The sequence below is a fragment of the Bos indicus x Bos taurus genome, chromosome 7 (assembly GCF_003369695.1).
Source record: "Bos indicus x Bos taurus breed Angus x Brahman F1 hybrid chromosome 7, Bos_hybrid_MaternalHap_v2.0, whole genome shotgun sequence".
In the NCBI taxonomy this organism is placed as follows: Eukaryota; Metazoa; Chordata; class Mammalia; order Artiodactyla; family Bovidae; genus Bos; species Bos indicus x Bos taurus.
In genome coordinates, this window is record NC_040082.1 from 241,657 (window position 1) to 264,649 (window position 22,993).

Sequence of the window (22,993 nt, forward strand, 5' to 3'; positions counted from 1 at the left end):
AGGAGGCATGAAAACAGCAAACTTCAGTTCTCATTTTATATTGCTTTCAGCTGGACAGCAATGACTGGGTGGCACAATCTGCAAACCATGTGAAGTGAAGGGCAGAGCACTGTGTATTCTCAGAGGCCTGAATTCTCCCTTTGATCCTAAAACTAGGTGATCATCTACGAGACACAAAACTGAGAATTTAGATATTCAAGAAGCTTATGACTTTGTAACCTGTCAAAGAACAAAAACAAAAAACAAATGACAAAAACAAAAAGTGCTCCTGGAAATACTAGCATTTAAGTCTCATCAGTTATATCTTGGGGTTGAATACCTTACTGAGGATAGCTTTGAAAGGGGGAACACCTGGAAACTCTTTACTCCTGACAATCTTTCTAAGATAATTAAGACTTTCAGATACCCTGGTTAACATTGTTCAAATATGCTAAAAACTTACTCTAAAAAGGAAAAGAACATGCTATAGACAAAAAAAGGCTTTTCAGATCAGATCAGATCAGTTGCTCAGTCGTGTCCGACTCTTTGCGACCCCATGAATCGCAGCACGCCAGGCCTCCCTGTCCATCACCAACTCCCGGAGTTCACTCAGACTCACTTCCATCGAGTCAGTGATGCCATCCAGCCATCTCATCCTCTGTCGTCCCCTTCTCCTCCTGCCCCCAATCCCTCCCAGCATCAGAGGCTTTTCCAATGAGTCAACTCTTCCCATGAGGTGGCCAAAGTACTGGAGTTTCAGCTTTAGCATCATTCCTTCCAAAGAAATCCCAGGGCTGATGTCCTTCAGAATGGACTGGTTGGATCTCCTTGCAGTCCATGGGTCTCTCAAGAGTCTTCTCCAACATCACAGTTCAAAAGCATCAATTCTTCGGTGCTCAGCTTTCTTCACAGTCCAACTCTCACATCCATACATGACCACAGGAAAAACCGTAGCCTTGACTAGACGGACCTTTGTTGGCAAAGTAATGTCTCTGCTTTTGAATATGCTATCTAGGTTGGTCATAACTTTCCTTCCAAGGAGTAAGCGTCTTTTAATTTCATGGCTGCAATCACCTTCTGCAGTGATTTTGGAGCCCAGAAAAATAAAGTCTGACACTGTTTCCACTGTTTCCCCATCTATTTCCCATGAAGTGATGGGACCCGATGCCATGATCTTCGTTTTCTGAATGTTGAGCTTTAAGCCAACTTTTTCACTCTCTACTTTTACTTTCATCAAGAGGCTTTTTAGTTCCTCTTCACTTTCTACCATAAGGGTGGTGTCATCTGCATATCTGAGGTTATTGAGATTTCTCCCTGCAATCTTGATTCTAGCTTGTGTTTCTTCCAGTCCAGCATTTCTCATGATGTACTCTGCATAGAAGTTAAATAAGCAGGGTGACAATATACAGCCTTGACGTACTCCTTTCCCTATTTGGAACCAGTCTGTTGTTCCATGTCCAGTTCTAACTGTTGCTTCCTGACCTGCATACCAATTTCTCAAGAGGCAGATCAGGTGGTCTGGTATTCCCATCTCTTTCAGAATTTTCCACAGTTGATTGTGATCCACACAGTCAAAGGCTTTGGCATAGTCAATAAAGCAGAAATAGATGCTTTTCTGGAACTCTCTTGCTTTTTCCATGATGCAGCAGATGTTGGCAATTTGATCTCTGGTTCCTCTGTCTTTTCGAAATCCAGCTTGAACATCTGGAAGTTCACGGTTCACATATTGCTGAAGCCTGCCATGGAGAATTTTGAGCATTACTTTACTAGCATGTGAGATGAGTGCAATTGTGTGGTATTTGAGCATTCTTTGGCATTGCCTTTCTTTGGGATTGGAATGAAAACTGACGTTTTCCAGTCCTGTGGCCACTGCTGAGTTTTCCAAATTTGCTGGCATATTGAGTGCAGCACTTTCACAGCATCATCTTTCAGGATTTGAAATAGCTCAACTGGAATTCCATCACCTCCACTAGCTTTGTTCGTAGTGATGCTTTCTAAGGCCCACTTGACTTCACATTCTAGGATGTCTGGCTCTAGGTGAGTGATCATACCATCGTGATTATCTGGGTCGTGAAGATCTTTTTTGTACAGTTCTTCTGTGTATTCTTGCCATCTCTTCTTAATATCTTCTGCTTCTGTTAGGTCCATACCATTTCTGTCCTTTATCGAGCCCACCTTTGCATGAAGTGTTCCTTTGGTATCTCTGATTTTCTTGAAGAGATCCCTAGTCTTTCCCATTCTGTTGTTTTCCTCTATTTCTTTGCATTGATCGCTGAAGAAGGCTTTCTTATCTCTTCTTACTATTCTTTGGAACTCTGCATTGAGATGTTTATATCTTTCCTTTTCTCGTTTGCTTTTTGCTTCTCTTCTTTTCACAGCTATTTGTAAGGCCTCCCCAGACAGCTTTTTGCATTTTGCTTTTTTGCATTTCTTTTCCATGGGGATGGTCTTGATCCCTGTCTCCTGTACAATGTCATGAACCTCATTCCATAGTTCATCAGGCACTCTATCTATCAGATCTAGGCCCTTAAATCTATGATCCTAAAAGTAACATCATAAAGCTCTAGGGCTAGAGTAAGAATGAGATACTACAAATCTTAATGATTTAAGGTTCGAAGAAAAATTCCCGGTTGATTTTTCTCCATGGCGGTATTCTCTCTCATTGTATAAAGCCAGATTTGCCTTCTTTGGTGAGGAATCATCTTAACATCTTAACCCAGAGCTTCATTTTTCTGAAGAGATCAGATGCTTCTAGAAATCAAAAAGGGAAGCATATTGGCTCAATCCTTCTTAAAGTCTATTTCTATGCAGTGACGGGTACATACTCTATGCACTATCAGCGTGCTCTTAAGTCTCTTCTGGACTGAATGGCTCAGATATAAAGCTCCACGTTGACTAACTGGGCTGATGTGCATACATTCCATGCTAACGCTCCAGCACCGCTCCCGCTTGATAACAGTCCCCAGGACTGTCAGGGTTCGAAGAATGCAGTGGAAAGCGCCTGTGATCCAGCACTGGGGGGTCCTGTCCTTCTCTGCATATCTGATCGTATTCATGCCCACGATGTGTCGATGTGCTCCACAGCTGTCTGCAGCCACCATGCCCTCACCTCCCCTGTCTCGGGTGGTCAGCACCAGGGGGTGGCTGTGTGCACCGCTGCTCTGTCCTCACGGAAGGGGCCACGCTCCATGGTGACAGCCGCCCTTGAATCCAGAAGCCAATGTAGGAAGAGCAGGTGACAGAGAAATAGCTCTGAGACAGAGCTGGATTTACACTGAATATTTACCCTAGAGAAATTCTTTTAAGCTAAAAGAGACTCAAACTGGAAAAAAACAAAACAAAACAAAAACCTAAGATATCTTTGACTAAAACTGTTAAGCACTTTCCCCCCAGATACCCAGTTGGTATCAGATTCAGGAAGAATTTTAACTGTCATAGAAAACAAAGGATACTTAAATTTCTTCTTTTATGCACATATAAATATCGTAGGTAAATCATGACATTCATCCATATTCCCCTTCAAAAAATATGTCAAAATTTAAAAGATGAGGATAGCAAACTTGGATTCACTTTGACTTATCAATAAAAGAAGTCATTCGCAGCCTACACTACTTCATTATTTTTGTCACACCTTGAAACTGATCATGACACCCAAATATGTACTGATGCTATCATGGAAAAATAGTTCTAAACTATCCGGATCTCAAAATTTCAAAGAAAAATCCTTCCAGTGTCAGGATTGTGGCATTCTATGGGGCAAAAAGCATTGTAGATATAACTATCCATTTGATACATTTTTCAGATCTCTCGGATAGAGACCAAGAATGAGTAGCTTTAACTGAATGGACCCTGTGATACTGACGCTTAGAATGGAGAGCAAAGTGGAATTCCATATACACGGGCACCAGTGGGCCATCGGTGCAGCCTGTGTACCCGTGAGACGGAAAGACAAAGGGAGCCATATACGTGGGCACCGGTGGGCCGTCGGTGCGGCCTGTGTACCCATAAGACAGAGAGACAAACGGAGCCATATACATGGGCACCAGTGGGACCACTGGCATCCTGTCTATCCAGGAGACAGAAACACAAAGGAAGCCACACCGGCATCGCTGACCATCACACACTCCATTACTCATCTTTCATTTGGTAGTGGATGCTGTATACTGAGACTCACTAACCTAAGGTTTCACAGCATTTAGAAAAGAAATATGTTGCTTGCTTTCTCTGTACATAGAAAACTCCTGTTTCACAGAGTGACTTGAACTGCACTCAGCTTCTCTGTGTCTATGTGTCAGTCAACAAAGGTTTTTTCATCCTTAATCAGATTAGCAAAGAGCAATATCTAGTTTCAGTACCAGATCGGGGCCACGATCATTCCTTCCTTTTTTTTTAAGTCTTTTTTCTCTTTCAGGACCTAGCTGGTATCAAACAGAAAGGGCTCAGATTTAGGACTCCATGCTACTGAGTCCTTTGGTTTCCAGGGAAAATTCCCATGAAGCATTTTTGCATTAACATATAAAAGGGGTTACTACAGACTGCTGATTAATTAAGTGTGGCTCCCATTTTTATTCTTTGTTGTTAAAATTGCTGAACTGGCATATGGTAATCTGAGAACACTTTCTTTAAAAAAAAACTGTTGCAAGCTAATTCAATACTGAAAATTATTTGGATTTCTTCTAATCAACATCTTTTGCACACAGTCATTCATTTCCTCTCTCTTAACAGATTAACAGTCTGGAGTTCCAGGACTTGATCTCCTCTTAGCCTTTTTTCTCTTCTCTTCTTACACTGTCTGGATAGATGCAGCTTTGACCATTATTCAACTTCTACAACAAATAAATATAAAAATAAAAACTTACTAGACTGTTTTTCGTGTTTAGCACTAAGCTTATAGCCCTTCTCCTCCTCAGTACATCAGGGGTCCTGAGTGTGCCTGCAGGATCATCTGTCTCTCCTCACTCTCTCTCCTTTCCCATCCGCTCCCCAGCTCTCACCTCCAGGAGCTCCTCTCAGCCTCAGCTTTCCCAGCCCTCACTCCCCGAGCTCCTCTCAGCCTCACCTTTCCCTGCTGTGGCCCATCTGCTCCCCAGCTCTCACTCCCTGAGCTCACTAAGTCAGGAAATCCTGAGTGTGCCTGCAGGCTCATCCCGTCTCTCCTCTCCCGGTGTGGCCCATCCGTTCCACTCCCCAGTCCTCCCTCCCAGAGCTCCTTCAGCCTCTCTGAACCTCTCCTCTGGTTACCAGGCCTTCCCCACTCAGGTCTCTGAGAAGCTCTGTCTCTTTCTTCTGCTACGGAATGGTGACATAAGCTCTCCCTCTAAGATTTCCTCTAGTTCAGGCTAGTCATCTCCTGCTGCTGCTCCACAGACTCCATATACAGGGTGAAGATCATTTCAGATCCAACCACTCGCCACTTATAAAAGCACTGGAGGGTTCAGCGTGCTAACCTGAGCAGCTGGTGTCAGCGCACAGTCTGTTTCTTTCTGATAACAGCACGCAGACCAGCACCTGTATATTCAGCATCTTCCCCTCTCTGTCTCTTTCTTTCTTCCTACTCCCCTGGCGCTTCCCTGGTGGCTCAGAGAGTAAAGAATCTGCCTTCAATGCAGGAGACCTGGGTTCAACCTCTGGGTCGGGAAGATTCCCAGAAGAAGGGAATGGCTACTCACTGCAGTATTCTCACTTAAAAAAAGTCAACGGACAGAGAAGCCAGGTGGGCTACAGTCCATGGGGTCGCAAAGAGTCAGACATGACTGAGTGACGAACACTTGCACTCTATACCTCCAGCTCTTGGGGTAAATTATGCCAGTTGTTCTGTGAGCTGCAGCATTAGTACATGTACTCCCCTTGCACCAGCTTGCCTCCGAATTATGGTGCTATTTTTTAAAAGGCAACAAAGTGCCTGTGAAAGATCAATATAATGAGAAGATAAATAAGTGAGCTGAATTGTGATGGATTCCAGCAGCATTTCTATCCAAAAAAAAAATAAATCAAATTAGAATGAGTAAGTTGCTCTAAGAACACCCAGACTTCCAAGTGGATCTCTGAACGGCAGAGCATACAAATCAGGCCAAGATTAACATTCTACCCTGTTATCTCTCTTGTCTTGTAGACGTATACTTGTCACAAACTCAATAGAAATATCCCTGTTCCTATTCCAGGGAACCTAGTTTAATAGTCCCTATGAAAATCAACAGGTTCCAACAGAGAATGCTTGACGTTTCAGTTCACTTGACACAGCTTGTTATCTGCAAGCTACTTTCCTTAATGTGTTCTGAGACCTCAGTTGGGCCCAAAAGGTCTATTTGAGCTAGTGATTTATTATTATCCTCTCCATCACTGACCAAGGGCGACCTTGACTGCACTTCTAGAGCCTACGATGAGTGGTTCAAAGTAGCTACATTTAAAGTATTAGTAATGTTAGTAGCTGCGTATCTTTAACCCAGACTAACCCAGCCATCTTTCTTACGCATGTCACAGAAGTTGGAGAGCACGTGCCTGTGATCAGTTTTCTATGTTCCCAAAGGTTAGATGGAAAGAGATAAGAGCAGGTAAGCTTCAGTTTACCGAGTGGAGTCAAAAGCATTACTTCCATTTCAGAACTGAAGAAGCTGAAAACTCCTCTAGGAGATGCCCTAGAGGTTCAGCTGCCGAGAGTTTGAGGTAGGCCTGCGTACTTTCTGCAATTCAATCTACAGCAGCCTTTCAGAGTCTGCTGCCGCAGCACAGTTACATGTTCCAAGATCTAACTTATAAGGATATCAGGAAAAATGAATACAAGGTAAAAACTAACTCACAGAATGATTAGCAAGTCACAATGTGTAGCTCTTCAACCAACTGAGAAGAGATTAAAAGCCTCTTTTAGCCTTTGGGCATTTAAGGAAAATTTTGTAAAAGTTAGAAACATTTACCACGTGAATGTTAAATTATTCAAGAGAAGCCTTTCCAGCGATCTATAGGTAGCTTTATATCATAATAACTAAAATATGACAACATTTAGACCCAGAACACTTTCCTCACTACGGATCAAGAGACAGTGCTCCAACGTCAAGAATCAGAATAGAACAGGAGGGTTGAAACTGCTCGAATCTAGGAATCATGGGCCTCCAAGATTCAAGTATGAGGTCATATGACCAGAAATCTTTAGTATCACAATAAATTTTATTGATAATAGTAAAATAGGGGATGAATGAATCGGGAGGTCAAGGCTGACATATATACATGATTGATACTATATAAAACAGATAAATGATGAGAACCTGCTGCACAGCTCAGGAAACTGCTCAGTGCTCTGTGGTGACGCAGATGGGGAGGAGATCGAAAAACGAAGGATGTATGTATATGTATCGTGGGCTCACTTTACTGTGCAGTATAAACTAACACAACGTGGTAAAGCAACTATACTCCAATAAAAGTTCATTTTAAAAAGATGCATATCTATTTTTGGCAGATTGATTTAAAAGGACTCCCAAAATGATATAATCTATTCATACAGCAGTATACAACATATCTGGTGGCTCACTGCTTAGTTTTCAATCAAGCTAATGAAAACATCAGAATTATACAGAATAAGATAGCACTATGCTATGCTATGCTAAGTCACTTCAGTCATGTCTGACTCTGTGTGACCCCATAGACGGCAGCCCACCAGGCTCCCCCATCCCTGGGATTCTCCAGGCAAGAACACTGGAGTGGGTTGCCATTTCCTTCTCCAATGCATGAAAGTGAAAAGTGAATGTGAAGTCGCCTAGTCCTGTCCGACTCTTAGCGACCCCGTGGACTGCAGCCTACCGGGCCCCTCCATCCATGGGATTCTCCAGGCAAGAACACTGGAGTGGGGTGCCATCACCTTCTCCAATATGCTCCCCAGGTACTGAGAAATATTTTACATAAATTATCTTTTGTTAATTGTTAGTAAAATGCCATGAACTAGATGTTCTTAAACCCATTTCACAGATGAAGAAACTAACATTAAGAGATGTACATATCTGCTGTAAAGTCATCCAGGTAGTAAGTGGCAGAAGTGATCCTGAACTCAGGCTGAACTCCACAGCCCATGATCTTACCCACAACTAAGCGGTTCCTAAGGAGAGTCAGGAGACTGAGATGGGCTCTCAGACTCATAAATTCTGAATTTACACATTGAGGCTAATCTTAGATTCCATACTGGGTATTCATGGAAGGATTTTATGGTAAACTGAATGTAGTCTTTTTCAAGGGTTGAGCCACATAGCTATAAATGTCATCAGGATTTCAGAATCCAAATATTTATCTCCAAAATTCCAGGGACACTATAAATGATTGATGATCATGATTTTCTTAAATCTCAATTAGTTCCTGAAAATGAGCCATATTGATACAGCTGAAGTGTGATTATTTACACACACCCCAAGTTTTGTACTCTTAGGAAAAGAGATGTTTATGACTTGTTCCTCTATATCCCAAAATTCTTCAAAAGTTGTGATTCCATTTAACTCACCAAAAGTCAGTCCAGACTGAAGTTTCCATCTGCTTAATCTGTTCAAATTTTGACACTTTCTTGAATCTATTTTTTCCTTCTACGCAGTTTTAAGTTCGGCATTTTCAGAAGTCTGGTAATATCAACAAAATGTCCTGTCAGAATCCTTTAATGTCCCAAAGTTGTTCACCTGAGGACGTAGATTAGGAAAATCTTTCTCCTCTATTTCAATTTCCTCTAAATATCACATAAAATGGAGATAACAAAAGGCTCATGAGTGAAAGAAAATGGCAAGACTTGTTTCCTTTACCCTGGATTGGCTTTACGAAGTTTGCAGTTGCCCTGATATTAGTCCTTACATGCAAGGTAACGAGTTACTAGTGGACAACACAGATAGCACTGGCTGTGAATTTGTGTTTCAAAATAAAAAGTTACAAAATGAGATACTCTTCCCAGGAGGAGAGGAAGCATGCCACTTCTTGTGACTTGATGACTTCTTTGGTCCAAGGATCGCTAATACTATTTTGAAAAAAAATTCAAAATAAACCACCTATTGGAGCGGGCTGCTATTTCCTTTCCCAGGGGCTCTTCCCAAATCAGGGACTCCTGTATTGCAGGCAAATTTTGTTTACCGTTTGAGCCACCAAGGGAGCCCAAACAACCCAAATAGCCCTTCAATTCATTTGCCTTCTTGTTCACTTTCACGACCATCAAAGCTTTATCCTCATTAACAATGCACTGAGATAAATGGATATTGTTTCTGGAAGAGCTCAGGAGTTTCAGTATAGTAAAAAGTTGGTTCAACTATTAATACCATTCTCTGTTTTCTGGCACTTAACACCTCTATAATAGAGAGTCACCGCTGTTTATCACGACATTTAGAAACTGTAAGATCTTGATACACTTTCTGAATGGCCAAAGAAAAGTTAAATTGAACAAGAGCTCAATGGTAAAGTATGTTTTAAAACAAATTTTTTGTTAGGAGAATTTTCTCATACACTGAAATTTTGAAATACCAGCATGAACATTAGTACATTGTCTTAAATTTTATAACTATTGACTTCTGTCATATTTTCTTTCTCTCTCCCCATATGTGCACACACATACACACATTTTTTGGTTGAGAATTATTTGAAACTAAGTTGCAGACATTAATAATGTTGGTCAATATGTATTTTGCTGCTGCTGCTGCTGCTAAGTCAATTCAGTCATGTCCAACTTTGTGCGACCCCAGAGACGGCAGCCCACCAGGCTCCGCCGTCCCTGGGATTCTCCAGGCAAGAGTACTGGAGTGGGGTGCCATTGCCTTCTCCCAATATGTATCTTAATGTATTCTAAATCTAGAAATGAAAGTTATCTATAGATAAAGAATGTGGTATTATATCCATATATTTATTGACTACACATAAGCCTTTGTCTGTGTGGATCACAACAAACTGTGGAAAGTTCTTAAAGAGAAGGGAACACCAGACCACCTTACCTGCCTCCTGAGAAACCTGTATGCAACAGTTAGGTCAAGAGGCAACAGTTAGAACCAGACATGGAATAATGAACTGGTTCAAAATTAGGGAAGGAGTACATCAAGGCTGTATATTATCACCCTGCCTATTTAACTTCTATGCAGACTACCTCCCTGGTGGCTCAGATGGTAAAAGCATCTGCCTACAATGTGGGAGACCTGGGTTTGATCCCTGAGTCTGATCCCTGGGTTGAGAAGATCCCTCTGGAGAAGGAAATGGCAACCCACTCCCGTACTCTTGCCTGGAAAATCCCATGGACAGATGGAGGAGCCTGGTAGGCTACAGTCCATGAGGTCGCAAAGAGTCGGACATGACTGACTTCACTTTCACTTTTCACTTTTTATGCAGACTACATCATGTGAAATGCCAGGTTGGATGAAGCACAAGCTGGAATCAAGATTTCTCTGGCTGGAATCAATGCCAAGAGAAATATCAGTAGCCTCAAATATGCAGATGAGACTACCCTAATGGCAGAAAGCAAAGAGAAATTAAAGAGCTTCTTGATGAGGGTGAAACAGGAGAGTGAAAAAGCTGGCTTAGAACTCAATATTCAAAAAACGAAGATCATGGCATCTGGTCCCATCACTTCATGGCAAATAGATGGGGAAACAATGGAAACAGTGACAGATTTTATTTCCTTGAGCTCCAAAATCACTGCAGACAGTGACTGCAGCTATGCAGCAAGCCATGATGCTCATTCCTTGGAAGAAAAGCTATGACAAATCTCGACACCATATTAAAAAGCAGAGATGAGACTTTGCCCACAAAGGTCCATATAGTCAAAGGTATGGTTTTTCCAATAGTCATGTCTGGATGTCAGAGTTGGACCATAAAGAAAGCTGAGTGCTGAAGAATTGATGCTTTTGAATTATAGTTCTGGAGAAGACTCTTGAGAGTCTTAGACAGCAAGGAGATTGAACTGGCCCATTCTAAAGGAAATCAACCCTGAATATTCATTGGAAGGACTGATGCTGAAGCTCCAATACTTTGGCAACCTGATGTGAAGAGCTGACTCATAGGAAAAGACCCTGATGCTGGGAAAGATTGAGGGCAGAAGAAGGGGGTGAGGGAGAATGAGATGGCTGGATGGCATCATCAGTTCAACAGATGCGAGTCTGAGCAAACTCCGAGAGATAGTGAAGGACAGGAAGCCTGGCGTGCTACAGTCCATCAGACATTATTGAGTGACCGAACAACATAAAATATATGGTCATTTAAAATATTTTTGTTAAAATTACTGTTTATTTCCTGCAATAATATTTTATTAGCCAAAATACCCAACTGTTGGAATGTTACCATTTACTTTATGTTTATTATCATATCAACTCTGCTCTGTGCCTATCAACTGATGGAATATGGATTTCTTCATGAGAGCGGATGCTTTAGTCTGATTTCTGATGGATTAATTAGAGCCTTTGTCTTTTACCCAGACATATGAGTTCTTAATGGGTTGGCAATGATAATAAGGGTGTTTTATAGGGGGAATAAGTCCCTTATTTCCAATACAAACTAAATCCTTCCTAAAATATTAAGCTATGAGAAAGGAATATAATATTGCCAGAAAATGAAATTGGGGTAAACTTTCCTGAAAATCTCTTTAACAGATCCCAGGAAAGAGGATTATTGTTATCAAATAATTAACTTGTTGAAGAAATAGGAATATTTTCTTGGACTTAAAAACATTTATATATGAATCTGATCACTTATAAAATGGATGGGTTTTATGTTCATTAGCTTCTTGACTGTGAAAAAAATTTTTATTCAACTTCAGATAGATTATTGAATGGAATATTTTGAAGAGGTCCCATTTTACAGATAGTATTCTGGGTGAAATTGTTTCCCTCTCCAAAATATGTTGAAGTCCTAACCCCTAGTCCTTAAAAGTGAGACTTCAGGAATTAGTTGTTGTAAATATAAGTAGTTAGTTTAAGATGAGCTCATATTGGAGTAGGGTGGGCCCCTACTCCAACAGAACTGATGTCTTTATAAGAAGGAAATTTAAACACAGACATGCAGAGAGGAAAGACGGTATAAAGACATGCAAGAAGACTGCCATGTGATGAAAACAGAGATGAGACGGGTGCAGTGACCAGTCACAGAGCACCCAGCACTGCCAACCGTCCCCAGCAGCCAAGAGCGAGGCTGGAGCCAAGTCTCCCTTCGTGCTCACAGAAGGAACCAGCCCTGCTATCCCTCTGATTCAGAATTCTAGAACTCAAAGCGGGAAAAGAATTTTAATTGTTCTAAGCCATCCAATTTATGGTAGTTTATTATATCAAACCTAAGAAATTCTCACAGATAGTTGAGAAGTGATTGATAGATAGACAGATGTAGATAATCTTTCAAATCCCTTAAAATTTAGGGCTGGTCATAAAACGAGGAGCTAGGGAATTGCCCAGTGAAGTCGTACAGTGGCCCCACAGCTGTCAGTTGACCCGCATAGCTGTCGTTTTTAGGTCAAGAATAGTTAACAGGTGCAATTTTATGTGGCTCACTCAAATAGATTTCATAAATGATTCAAGTTTTCTGAAACCCCCTTTCCCCCTCAAGAGTAGATTTAAACTGAATTTGTTAGAATACTTCATTTCCCCTGCATAACTTTTCCTCTATAAATAGATTCTTAGGCTTAGCTCATTTCATTTGGAGAAAGAAGTTCTGTCTTCATGACCTATATAGAATTAAACACTGGAGGCAACTGCTCTTTGAGGTTTTGCCTGCTGTTCCTCTCGTTTACACATCTCTGGGCAAGGGTGATTCCAGGAGACAATGCTGGGAACTCCATCTAACTCATGGTCAAAGCTCAGGGTTTCTCCAGGGATTTCTCATTCCGTTTGGCACAACAGTAACTGCATCTGACAACATCTGCCTCACAGCGTCGCTCTGCAGGGCCATCTGACACTCGGTTCTCATCCACATTTTCTTCCTGCCTGTCTTCTGAGGAAGATGCTTCCACGACAGAGATGGAGAGAAGTAGACAGGCAGGGCAAATCAGAGCTTTACTTTCCCAGTGAATGAGAGTCATGAACCTACCAAATGTCTTCACTTAGCTCTTATTCCAATTCATCCAAAGATCTTTGACAGCAAATACTGTCTAAATCAACCCTTTGTGCGGGGAGCCGGTGAGGCATTCTGCTCATGACCAAGGTCATGAGGAAGGAGGCTCGGCATACGCAAAGGCGGGATCGAGCCTCAGGAGTCCCCCCGGATATTCTCGAGCATTTCCCCCCCAAAAACCAGAGTCTGCCTACTTTATTGCTTTGTGCTCTCACCTCTGACTTTACTGGGGGCTGTCCCCTACCACCATCTCTCTCTCTCTCTGTCAAAGAGTTAACTTACAGCTCCAATTAATAAAGTTCCTGGGCAATTAGGAGTGTTTAAATCCAAACCCCTCAGATGGCTCTCTAACTCGCCTGACAAGTTTACCCGGACTCCTGCAGCTATGCATACGATTGTTTACAGTCTCCTAGCCTCCAGAGGCACGGGAAGCTTAAGATATTCAAATAGCTTAGAGCCTCTCAGAGAGTTAAAAACTGTCAGAATAAACTAGTAAAGGATTTCATTGGTGAGTCAATGCTTGTTGCCAAGTTTTCACATCCCCTGAATTGTATCCTTGAATGTGTATTAATTAATAGTTGGTATATAGTAAAAAATAAGTAGTGGCCTTGGTGTTAGTAACTTTAGACCCTTAAGGTAATAAATTCTTTTCTTTGTTGTAAACCCATTACACATCCGCCCTATAGGAATGCAATTTTATCTTTGGAAGATGGTGCCAAACCTTAAAATAATTACTCTTAGAGAAAATAAGTCTTTGTTGATAAGTCCTTGTCAAGAGTCATAAAATGTTAGTAGGCCTTCTGGCCAGAAGATGATGTAAATCACCTAAACCATTTGTATACGATAAATTTGCAGGAAAGAAACCCTGGTTTTTGATAAGAATCAAAGACTGCTGACTTTGCATCCCCTATTATCCTCTATGTGTAACTTAGGGTATAAAAGCCCCTGTTAAAAATAAAGCTATGGGCCTTGCTCACCAATGCTTGGTCTCCCCATGTCATTCTTCCCTTTAACTTCCAGCTGAGTCTCCATCTGGAGCGCGGAACCCACCACGCTTACTAATTATGCCTGGGCTTCTAAGACCCACTCGAGAAGGTGTCTAGGGTGAGACACCTTCCGCTATTCGAGAGGGCGCCTGCGGCCTACGTAAGTGGTGCAAACTTCTTGTCTTGAAGTTTTATTGGTCTCCCGCGTAAACCAAGCTACTCAGCTTCTTTTCTCCACTGAATTTTCCTACTGAGCTATCCTCATTCTATTGTTCTCTATATCTCTAATTAGCATATAAATAGTCGCCTAGGCCGTCTCTCCTTCGAATACCCTGGATCAGCTGGGGCTGGTCCCCAGCAGGTGGCGCCCGAGACAGGGACTTTCGAAGGTAAGCTCCCAGCAATTGGGGTTACCAGCCCTATTGCCCCCCGTTCTCGGAACAACTGGGTCACCAGCCCTCTTGTTCCCCCACGGAGCAGTTTGGGTGACCAGCCCTACTGCTCCTCCCTTGGAACAGTTCGGGCCATCAGCCTACTGTTCCTCCCCCCGGGACAATCTGGGTCACCAGCCCTATTGTTCTTCCAGTGTTCGGGACGGCTAGGACCCCACTCAAGGGTGCCGCGGACCCCCCTGTAGGATAGACAGGGCGAGAGGAGTGGGAAGTGTTGAAAGTGTTAAAGAGTTAGACTTAGAGAGAGAAAACAGTTTCTGAAGTTAAAAGGCCAAAGAAAAGCCTGATCTTTTGATAGCTTAAAGCAAAATCTTTTACTCTACTTAATTTTCTGACATGGGTAATACTGAATCAAATGAAAGACAGCTCTTTATAGGAGTAATTTTACAGTTATTAGGTAAAAGAGGAATCAAAGTTAAAAAATCTGCCATTCAATCATTTTTTTCATTTGTACAAGAGCACTGTCCCTGGTTTCCAGACGAAGGCTCTGTTAACTTAGATGTCTGGGAAAAAGTAGGAAAACAGCTAAAAACTTACCATGCCGAACATGGCTCAGAAAAGGTGCCTAATGACGCCTTTTCCTTATGGAATATCATTAGAGATGTCTTAGACCCTGCCCCTGATTCAGAAAAAGTACATCTTAAAAGTGATACTGAAGAAAATGCTGTAGCTAAACCTGCCCCTGAATCTAAAAGAGTAACTTTTAAAGAGGAAAATGAGGTCGAAACTGTAGTTAAACCTGAGGAAAATGAGAAAAACGAAGACCCGCCTGACTATCGGTAACTAAGAAAAATGTTAGCAGCCGTGACTACTCAGGAACAACCTAAAGATAGGGATGAGGAACAAGATCAGCCTTCCCCAAAACAAAAAGAGAATTTAGGCGAGATAACAGCTAAATATCACTCTGATGGAGATCGGCATCTCTTAAACAAAGATGCCCCAAAAGGCCTAAGAGAAACTTCCCCTGTCAGACCATCCGCTCCTAGGAGCTTGAGGGAAACATCCCCGATCAGACAGTTTGTAAGATTTAGTCACCAAACAGTTAAAGGATCTCCGGAGCAGGAGAAGAGAAATACGGGACGCTCCCATCCCTCCATGCCTCCTCCTCTGTGTGGGGGTAAAGGGCCTCCTCTAGGAGTTTCCCGGAGAAGGGTTTTCTCTAGTCCCAAGGATAAATTTGATCCTCACCTTGAGGCTTCTTTTCTAGTCCCCTCTGCAGTTTAGATAGGGTAAAGAAGTTACAAAATAAATAAAAATATTCTCAAAAAAAAAAAATTTAAAAAAATGGGTTTCTCTACATCTAAAAATAGACAAATGTTTATTGGCTCTGTGAAATATGATTAGAAATGTCCCAGACCCCTGTCATGAGGCTGTTAGATAGCCTATGGGGGAGGCTATAGCGGTAGATGGTGGTGAGTCTCCACTTTCTGCATAGATCATAATTTCTGCTATTGAAAAAAAAAAAAAAAAGGAGGGAGAAAGTGCTTTACCTCCCGAGGAAGGAGAGGGTTTACAGGACGCTGCGGCCGAGCGCCCTGGAGAGCTCTCTCCCCCTCTGCACAAACCTTTAAAAAAAAACTTATCCACCACTTTCTGATTTAAGGTGATCGCCACCACCTCTGTTTGTGCCTCCCAGGACCCAGGAGTTCCCCACTTTGCCCCCAAAGCCTCTCAAAGCATTGCCTAAGCCTGAGGAAGATAAAAAGTTTTTTGAACAGTGGAGCTTTTAAAACAGACTGCGTGCACAATATGCAGAGCATGCTCCTTAGAGAAAACCTCCTCAGGGGGGTCTCAACCAGGCTAGGAAAAAAGCGAAAGGGGATTTAGCAACAATATTAACCCCTGATGTGCCGCTTACTCCAATTCCAACGGGAGTGGCTGGCCCCCTACCTGAGGACATTGTAAGATTTGTCCTGGGGCGTAGCTCGCTTTCTTTTCAAAATTAAAAAAAAAAAAAAAAGAAAGAAAGAAAAGAAATTTCGGTGGTGCATGGTGTAGTAGATTCTGATTATATTGGAAAAATTAAAAGTTTTGATCTCACCGCCTAACAAAACTGTACAAATTAATAAAGGTCAAAGAGTAACACAGCTTTTACTTTTACCTTACTATCAGACAAAAAAAAAACTTGACTTCTCAAGCTAGGAGCCACAGAACATTTGGATCTAGTGATCTAGCCTTTTGGGTGCAGGAAGTTACAGCTCCAAGGCCTTTAAAAGATCTTTTAATTCAAGGGAATAAAATGTCAAGACTGAGCAGTTATTTAGGCTTTTCAACATTTAAGAGACCACACCTTTAATCTTTTGACTGACTCCAGATATATTGTGGGGTTATTTCCTCATATTGAAACTGCTAATATTCCAAAAAATAAAACTACTATCTTCTCCTTGTTATCTGATTTACAAAAAGAGATTACACACAGAGATAAAAAATATATTGTGGGACATATTAGAGTCCATTTCAACTTGCCCAGCCCTTTACATGAAGGAAATGCCTTGGTAGATGCATTGACTAAAGTAATTGTTTTAAACTTACATAAAAAGATTGATAAGGCCAAAAATTCTCGCAAAATTCACCATCAAAATGCAGCTGGTTTAAGGTATAAATTTCATATCCCTAGGGAAACAGCTAGACAAAAAGTTATGTCCAAATTGTAATTAATCACTTAAAGGTAAACACACAGGGGCAGACTACAATGATGAGACACTAGATGCCTGAATTACAGGCTACGACTCGGCCCCTGGTCAAGTAAAAAGACCTCCTTACTGGAGAGTGAAAAGGGCCAGATGTGTTGCTAACTTGTGGGAGAGGGTATGCTTATATATTTCTACAGAATGCAGATTCTCCGATTTGGATTTCAGAAAAATTCGTCATGTCACATTCCCCAAAGACCAGGTTCGCGGCGCGCGCACTCGCTCGCTCCCCCTCCCCCAGCCAGCCCTCGCCTCCGCGCCGCCAGCGGCGCCCCGCACCTTCCTCGCTGCACCCTGAGACCTAGAGCAAAGAAGTCTGTGCGGCGAGTGAGGGCCAGAGAGGAAAGCGCGCCCGCGGAGTGCAGTCCAGACCAGCGCGCTCCCGCCGGCGACAGGAAAACGCCCCCAGCCCAAGCGGCAGCGGCTAGCCGGAGTCCGCGAACCCCGCCCCTCCGCCCGCCGTAGACGCCGCAGCCCACAACCTGCCCTTCGCGTTCTGCCTCCTGATGCTGCGGACACTGCTCCGCCGAGCCGATGCCTACAGCTGCTCCTTGTTTCATCTTGTTTAAATCCTCAATATAATGTTTGCTCCTTTGTGGTGTTGTTGTGAACAAATGTATGCTCTCATCTTGTTTAAATCCTCAATATAATGTTTGCTCCTTTGTAATGTTACAACGTCCACCTTATCTTATGATGTAACCACTTATTGAATTATGCTCTTGCTGTATTACAACAACTGCAGGATTTAATGCGAACACGACGGTTTGTGGGCTTACTTATCTTGGGAATAGCAGCTTTGATAAGTGCAATTACTTCTGTTACTGTGGCAGCAATATCATTGACTCAACAAGTACATACTGCTCAATATGTTGATTCTATGTCCAAAAATGTTTCTTTAGCATTGGCAACACAGGAAGCTATAGACAGGAAATTAGAAATGAGGGTAGATGCCCTAGAGGAAGCAGTAATACATATTGGGACTGAATTGCAGGCTTTAAAGGTGAAAATGGCATTGTCCTGTCATGCTGACTACCGGTGGATATGTGTAACACCCCTGAAAGTAAATGAGACAGATTTTGAATGGGAAAAGATTAAAAACCATATTTCAGGTATTTGGAACAGCTCTGACATTGGCTTAGACTTAGGGAAACTTCACAATCAAATAGCAACCCTGGAACACTCCCGATTAGATTTTACTGCCGCTGGAACAGCAAATGATTTCTTCCATACTTTCTCTAACTACATTTCAGGAAAAAATATTCTGTCTACCTTCCTTGGCTATGCTACGTTGGCTGTTTTAATTTTACTTCTAATAATTGTTCTTCTTTGTATTGTCAGGATTCTTCGGCAGAGCATTCAGAGGCTCGCGACTGAGCTACATCTGGCTGTTTTAAGAAATAAAAAAGGGGGAGATGCGGGGAGCCGGTGAGGCATTCTGCTCATGACAAAGGTCATGAGGAAGGAGGCTCGGCATACGCAAAGGCGGGATCGAGCCTCAGGAGTCCCCCCGGATATTCTCGAGCATTTCCCCCCCAAAAACCAGAGTCTGCCTACTTTATTGCTTTGTGCTCTCACCTCTGACTTTACTGGGGGCTGTCCCCTACCACCATCTCTCTCTCTCTCTGTCAAAGAGTTAACTTACAGCTCCAATTAATAAAGTTCCTGGGCAATTAGGAGTGTTTAAATCCAAACCCCTCAGATGGCTCTCTAACTCGCCTGACAAGTTTACCCGGACTCCTGCAGCTATGCATACGATTGTTTACAGTCTCCTAGCCTCCAGAGGCACGGGAAGCTTAAGATATTCAAATAGCTTAGAGCCTCTCAGAGAGTTAAAAACCGTCAGAATAAACTAGTAAAGGATTTCATTGGTGAGTCAATGCTTGTTGCCAAGTTTTCACATCCCCTGAATTGTATCCTTGAATGTGTATTAATTAATAGTTGGTATATAGTAAAAAATAAGTAGTGGCCTTGGTGTTAGTAACTTTAGACCCTTAAGGTAATAAATTCTTTTCTTTGTTGTAAACCCATTACACATCCGCCCTATAGGAATGCAATTTTATCTTTGGAAGATGGTGCCAAACCTTAAAATAATTACTCTTAGAGAAAATAAGTCTTTGTTGATAAGTCCTTGTCAAGAGTCATAAAATGTTAGTAGGCCTTCTGGCCAGAAGATGATGTAAATCACCTAAACCATTTGTATACGATAAATTTGCAGGAAAGAAACCCTGGTTTTTGATAAGAATCAAAGACTGCTGACTTTGCATCCCCTATTATCCTCTATGTGTAACTTAGGGTATAAAAGCCCCTGTTAAAAATAAAGCTACGGGCCTTGCTCACCAACGCTTGGTCTCCCCATGTCATTCTTCCCTTTAACTTCCAGCTGAGTCTCCATCTGGAGCGCAGAACCCACCACGCTTACTAATTATGCCTGGGCTTCTAAGACCCACTCGAGAAGGTGTCTAGGGTGAGACACCTTCCGCTATTCGAGAGGGCGCCTGCGGCCTACGTAAGTGGTGCAAACTTCTTGTCTTGAAGTTTTATTGGTCTCCCGCGTAAACCAAGCTACTCAGCTTCTTTTCTCCACTGAATTTTCCTACTGAGCTATCCTCATTCTATTGTTCTCTATATCTCTAATTAGCATATAAATAGTCGCCTAGGCCGTCTCTCCTTCGAATACCCTGGATCAGCTGGGGCTGGTCCCCAGCACCTTTGTCCTTGGCAATTCTGAGCATTCACAAGTCATTTCTGAATACTTATTTTCCTCGATGTTTATATAGCCAGTGCCTTTTAAAGTTTCCTCAACTATGAAAATAAAAACAACCACACACAAATTTTACTGCCAATTTTTTTAACCATCAAGAAAAGATACAACCAAGTCCAAAAACATCTCTTGTGTGACCACTGCTAAAGCGTGCTAAATAATTTTCATACAAGTAGATGTTCAACATGAGTTTGAGCAAGCCCCACGAGTTGGTGATGGACAGGGAGACCTGGCGTGCTGCAGTTCGCTGGGTTGTAAGCAGCCGGATGCGACTGAGCAACTGAACTGAACTGAACTGAGATGTTTAATAGGAAATTCTCTTTCATAAAATTTTAATAATCTAGCTCAAACACATTTTATGACCATAAGACATCGATTTAAGAGAAAATTTCAAATCTTACTGAGGAAAAGATCCCTCTGCATTCTGGAATCATTGCCTACACCAAACGGAAAATTCAGAAGAAAGAGCTTATTAGGAGCAAATGCCGTTTATACTACTTTGCTCAGTTACACCGCTCTTGTTAGTTGAATGGCCTTAAAGTCTAACAGATTGTTTCAAAATGTCATTCTGCTTCTATTTGACTGAATACCTTGTGCCATTATTCTCTTATTCATTACATGAGAGCCTAAAACTTCCCTGTGCCAGACAATACAACAACAGCCGGTGATATAATGTTGCCTTTACGAAAAAAAACCCTTGGCCTCAAAGAGGTATTATTTGATTTCAAAAGTTATAGTATGTCTCTTCTCAGCATATGTTACAGCTGGGTTTTCAGAAGTATATATATTTCACATATTTGTTCACATAAAATTTGAAAAAGAAAGAGTTCACGATAAAAGAATATACTGTCTTTTGTGGTTTTAGAAGGGGAAATTACCTGAGGACAGAAAGTATCAGTAGGGCATTACAATGACAAACCCTCTCTGAGGCACCAGGAGTATAAAATGCCGGTATTACGGACTGGTATTCGAATTTTGACCTCTCACCTTAGCACTTCGTACTTACTGGGGATGAGCCTAAGCAACCTTTGCCCCCTCAGCTCATCTACAGTAAGGGGAAAAAACCAAAAACCAGTATGATAACAAAATCTTTCCTTCTTGTTTAAATATAAACCTTTTAGATGAGCAGATTAAGTCCCAGATACATTAGCATTTGTCTGGTTATAGTTTACTGAAGCAAAAGCACCATCTGAAAATCAAGTTAGAAGCTGATGAATCCTTTAACAAATGCATCTATTTGTATTTCATTCAGGTGTTTCTAAATAGCAAGCTTTTCTAGTATATTAAGTGATTGGAAATTAAATATATATATGTGTGTGTATATACACACACACACATATACATGTATATCTGAAAACATGGCAGGTATACAAAGCAAAGTTCACCTGGAAACTCTAAATCTTTTTCCATTGCCTACTTTTCTCCCCCACAGCCATATCTAATTTACGATCCAGATGCTTTCAAAGAATCATAGTTTCCATCAGAAAACAACTCATCTGGCTGTCCTTTCACAAACATGACCCAAGTGAGTGAGCTGCACACCGCAGTCCTCTGGACCTTTGTCCTTTGGATCAGGGCTCCTGGCTTCTCCAGGACACGTATCCCTTAGAGACGCTGTTATATAATGAAATAAACTTACTGTTTTCTTTAACACTTTGAGAGCATAAGGCTTCTGGGTCCCCTTCTGTTTGCATCTGTACACAATGGATGTAGCACCCCTTGAGGGGGAAAAAAGACAAAAAGAAAATGTTATGCTCTCAGTAAGAAATTAAGGGGAAAGCTTGAAAACAAGTATCTCTTGCGGTTACCCTCATAACTGACAAGTGTTTTACGTTCTACTACAGGACTCGACAAACTTGAGAGGACGTTTTTCTATATAATTAAGAATACTATGCTGAATCTTCCTGTTTGCCCTTCTACTTCTTGTCCATCTCTGTACAAGTGACCTGTTGCATTCGGTCACGGCTCATTGGGTAAACACAGACTTTATAGGACCTCTACCCAATCTCACAGCCTGTGGCCCTTCCTGAAGGCAGGCGCCTGGACTACAGCAAAGCTCATGACTTCAGGGGGAGGCTTAAGTCCCACACTAGGCCGTAAAGGTCAGGAGAGTCTCCACGACTCGGCAAGGGTGCTGGGGACCTTTAAGAATTTACACGGCATCACTGGTACCCTGCTACCTCCCCAGACCAGGGTTAGCCCTGTGGAGACACTGGCTCCTTTGTTGTGGTGAATTCTGTTACCACTTACACACGCACTAACAAAAATGATGATGTGAAATGTCCAGGAGAAAATACTATTGAAATGGTTAAAGGTATACAGAGGAAAAGCAGATTTATCCCTCTATAAAAATTTGAAGATGTACAGAAAATGTTTACCTGTAAAGGAGAATGGTAAGAAGAGACTCCATAACTATCTATCTCTATGTGATACATGTGTGAAGTTACTAAAAAGAGAACATTAAAAAGCAGGACACTGTGGTCCTGATGTACCCTCTCCAGTCATGAGAGCAAGAGAACGAGACAGAAACAGAAAGAAACCACACAGGCTCAAGTACAACCTGAGAGAGAGCTTCAGATAAATCTTGAAATAAGATCAGTTGAAGCAAACTTGTCAGACTTTGAAGATTAGGCCAAAGGACTAAGGAAGGTAGTCCTAAGGAATGTATCTTATGATACATTCACTCTAGTGGTTCTGAAATTTTAAGAACAAAAGAAATTTATAAATCAAACATATTCCTAGACACCTTTGCATATTAAATTTTTAACAGAGCCTCCAAGAGTCAGGAATTGGTGATATAAATGTTAATAGGTAGAACAATTCCTAACAAGTGGTGCTGGGAAAACTGGTCAGCCACTTGTAAAAGAATGAAACTAGAACACTTTCTAACACCATACACAAAAATAAACTCAAAATGGATTAAAGATCTCAATGTAAGACCAGAAACTATAAAACTCCTAGAGGAAAACATAGGCAAAACACTCTCCGACATACATCACAGCAGGATCCTCTATGACCCACCTCCCAGAATATTGGAAATAAAAGCAAAAATAAACAAATGGGACCTAATTAAACTTAAAAGCTTCTGCACAA

The 22,993-nt window shown here is 41.7% G+C and overlaps 1 protein-coding gene across 2 annotated transcripts in view; it reads right to left on the reverse strand.

The window, feature by feature from the left end:
* The window catches only part of CAMK4 (calcium/calmodulin dependent protein kinase IV), a 270,053-nt gene that overhangs the window by 124,043 nt on the left and 123,017 nt on the right, over positions 1–22,993 (reverse strand). For both annotated transcript variants that reach the window (XM_027545453.1, XM_027545454.1), the window contains exon 2: positions 21,540–21,618. In XM_027545453.1, coding sequence (XP_027401254.1) covers positions 21,540–21,618 — 79 coding nt within the window. The remainder of the gene's footprint in view (positions 1–21,539; positions 21,619–22,993) is intronic.